The sequence below is a fragment of the Trypanosoma melophagium genome (genome assembly GCF_022059095.1).
Source record: "Trypanosoma melophagium isolate St. Kilda chromosome Unknown ctg41segment0, whole genome shotgun sequence".
In the NCBI taxonomy this organism is placed as follows: domain Eukaryota; phylum Euglenozoa; class Kinetoplastea; order Trypanosomatida; family Trypanosomatidae; genus Trypanosoma; species Trypanosoma melophagium.
The window spans coordinates 50001-52500 of NW_027125181.1; the positions used below are offsets into that span (position 1 = coordinate 50001).

Genomic DNA, 2500 nt, shown 5'->3' on the forward strand with positions numbered 1-2500 from the left:
GGGGAAGGTGTTCTTGTGGGGGAAGGTGTTCTTGTGGGGAAGGTGTTCTTGTGGGGGAAGGTGTTCTTGTGGGGAAGGTGTTCTTGTGGGGGAAAGTGTTCTTGTGGGGGAAAGTGTTCTTATGGGGGAAGGTGTTCTTGTGGGGAAGAAAGTGTTCTTATGGGGGAAGGTGTTCTTATGGGGGAAGGTGTTCTTTGTGGGGAAGGTGTTCTTGTGGGGGAAAGGTGTTCTGTGTTCTTATGGGGGAAAGGTGTTCTTGTGGGGAAGGTGTTCTTGTGGGGAAGGTGTTCTTTCTTGGGGGAAGGTGTTCTTGTGGGGGAAGGTGTTCTTGTGGGGGAAGGTGTTCTTATGGGGAAGTGTTGGGGAAGGTGTTCTTGTGGGGAAGGTGTTCTTATGGGGGAAGGTGTTCTTGTGGGGGAAGGTGTTCTTATGTGGGGGAAGGTGTTCTTGTGGGGAAGGTGTTCTTATGGGGAAGGTGTTCTTGTGGGGGAAGGTGTTCTTGTGGGGGAAAGGTGTTCTTGTGGGGAAGGTGTTCTTATGGGGGAAGGTGTTCTTGTGGGGGAAGGTGTTCTTATGGGGGAAGGTGTTCTTGTGGGGAGAGGTGTTCTTGTGGGGGAAAGGTGTTCTTGTGGGGGAAAGGTGTTCTTGTGGGGAAGGTGTTCTTGTGGGGGAAGGTGTTCTTGTGGGGGAAGGTGTTCTTGTGGGGAAGGTGTTCTTGTGGGGGAAGGTGTTCTTATGGGGAAGGTGTTCTTGTGGGGGAAGGTGTTCTTATGGGGGAAGGTGTTCTTGTGGGGGAAGGTGTTCTTGTGGGGGAAGGTGTTCTTGTGGGGAAGGTGTTCTTGTGGGGAAGGTGTTCTTGTGGGGGAAGGTGTTCTTATGGGGGAAGGTGTTCTTGTGGGGAAGGTGTTCTTGTGGGGGAAGGTGTTCTTATGGGGGAAGGTGTTCTTGTGGGGGGAAGGTGTTCTTGTGGGGGAAAGTGTTCTTATGGGGGAAGGTGTTCTTGTGGGGAAGGTGTTCTTGTGGGGGGAAGGTGTTCTTGTGGGGGAAGGTGTTCTTATGGGGGAAGGTGTTCTTGTGGGGAAGGTGTTTTTGGGAAAGTGTTCTTATGGGGAAGGTGTTCTTGTGGGGGAAGGTGTTCTTATGGGGGAAAGTGTTCTTATGGGGGGAAGGTGTTCTTATGGGGGAAGGTGTTCTTATGGGGGAAGGTGTTCTTATGGGGGAAGGTGTTCTTATGGGGGGAAAGTGTTCTTATGGGGAAGGTGTTCTTGTGGGGGAAAGGTGTTCTTATGGGGGAAGGTGTTCTTGTGGGGGAAGGTGTTCTTGTGGGGGGAAGGTGTTCTTGTGGGGGAAGGTGTTCTTGTGGGGAAGGTGTTCTTATGGGGAAGGTGTTCTTGTTTGTGGGGGAAGGTGTTCTTATGGGGGAAGGTGTTCTTGTGGGGAAAGTGTTCTTATGGGGGAAGGTGTTCTTATGGGGAAGGTGTTCTTATGGGGAAGGTGTTCTTATGGGGGAAGGTGTTCTTGTGGGGGAAGGTGTTCTTGTGGGGGGAAGGTGTTCTTGTGGGGTGTGGTAATTGCCGTTTTCTGTGCGTGGCAGTCCTCGTTGAAAGGCGAGTTTTCTCTTCTTTAGGGGGTTCCCCTTGCATACAAGCGCACCCCATCGCCAGTGTTCAGCTACAATCCTGGAGGGACGTGGGGCGTGCGTTGCATGTTCAAGACGAGGTTTTCTCGGATGCCCTTGACCCACGGTTGTGTGTGTGCTGCCCACGGCTCCGGGCGCAATGACGCGAGAAGGATTTCGGGAATGTAAGGGAAGGAAGGGGGGTTGCGCCATCGCCCTCCTTCAAGACGGCGGTGGGGTCACATCTTCTCCCGTCGCCGCCCCGTCTTTTCCGCCAGGACGCCAGCGATGTCGAGGCCAAAGCGTCGTCTGCTTCATCACCGTCGCGGGGAAAAAGAGTAAAGGGCGAAACCCGACAACGAGCCCCACGACGAGCGGCTCGCGCCTCGTGCAGACTGGTTGCCGGGTTTTCATCCTTTCCCCTCTCCTTCTCACCTCCTTTCTATCTCTCTCAGAGTTCAAAGTCCCTGAGCATGATATTTCAGGCCTCAAGGTTCAGCGCCTCGGGACGTAAAGTGCCCCTCGAGCCCCGCCGAAGCGAAGCATGCCGCTCATGCCAGCCCATGCATGTTCTCTCGTTTGGAGAGGGACGCAAAGAAGTGGTTGTGTTTTTGTGTTGGTGTGTTGCTGTGTGACGTGCATGTTTGGAGTGCATGCCGCGCCGCAGCGGTCGACGGACAGGAATTTCGACCAGGCCAACGCGATTGCGTTTGGAGTGCGACCGCGTTCAAGATGAGCCTCCAGGCGTGCTTGTATATATAGGTGCCCCACGCTGCCGTGAGCCTTCGCGTTTGGAATGCCCTTCCCCGAATGCAAGAGTTGAACGCTGAGCGTGAGCCGCGCATATATAGTAAAACAACACGCGACACCGCGCCACAGGCA

At 54.2% G+C, this 2500-nt stretch overlaps 1 protein-coding gene across 1 annotated transcript in view, besides 3 other annotated features; it reads left to right on the forward strand.

The window, feature by feature from the left end:
- Positions 1–2253, forward strand: part of LSM04_003754 (uncharacterized protein) — a gene marked incomplete at both ends in the record, with an annotated part of 3204 nt that extends 951 nt beyond the window's left edge. The window contains 2 exons of the mRNA XM_067330616.1: positions 1–1745; positions 1905–2253. The exon at positions 1–1745 is cut by the window's left edge and continues 951 nt beyond it. Of these exons, the coding sequence (XP_067187657.1) occupies positions 1–1745; positions 1905–2253 (2094 nt within the window). The remainder of the gene's footprint in view (positions 1746–1904) is intronic.
- An 18-nt stretch (positions 2254–2271) lies between these two features.
- Positions 2272–2407: a sequence feature (Protein overlapping with rRNA (LSM04_001216, KAH9580935.1) was converted to a misc_feature.).
- Positions 2272–2407: a sequence feature (Protein overlapping with rRNA (LSM04_001216, KAH9580936.1) was converted to a misc_feature.).
- A 62-nt stretch (positions 2408–2469) lies between these two features.
- Positions 2470–2500: part of a sequence feature (Protein overlapping with rRNA (LSM04_001216, KAH9580936.1) was converted to a misc_feature.) that runs on past the window's edge.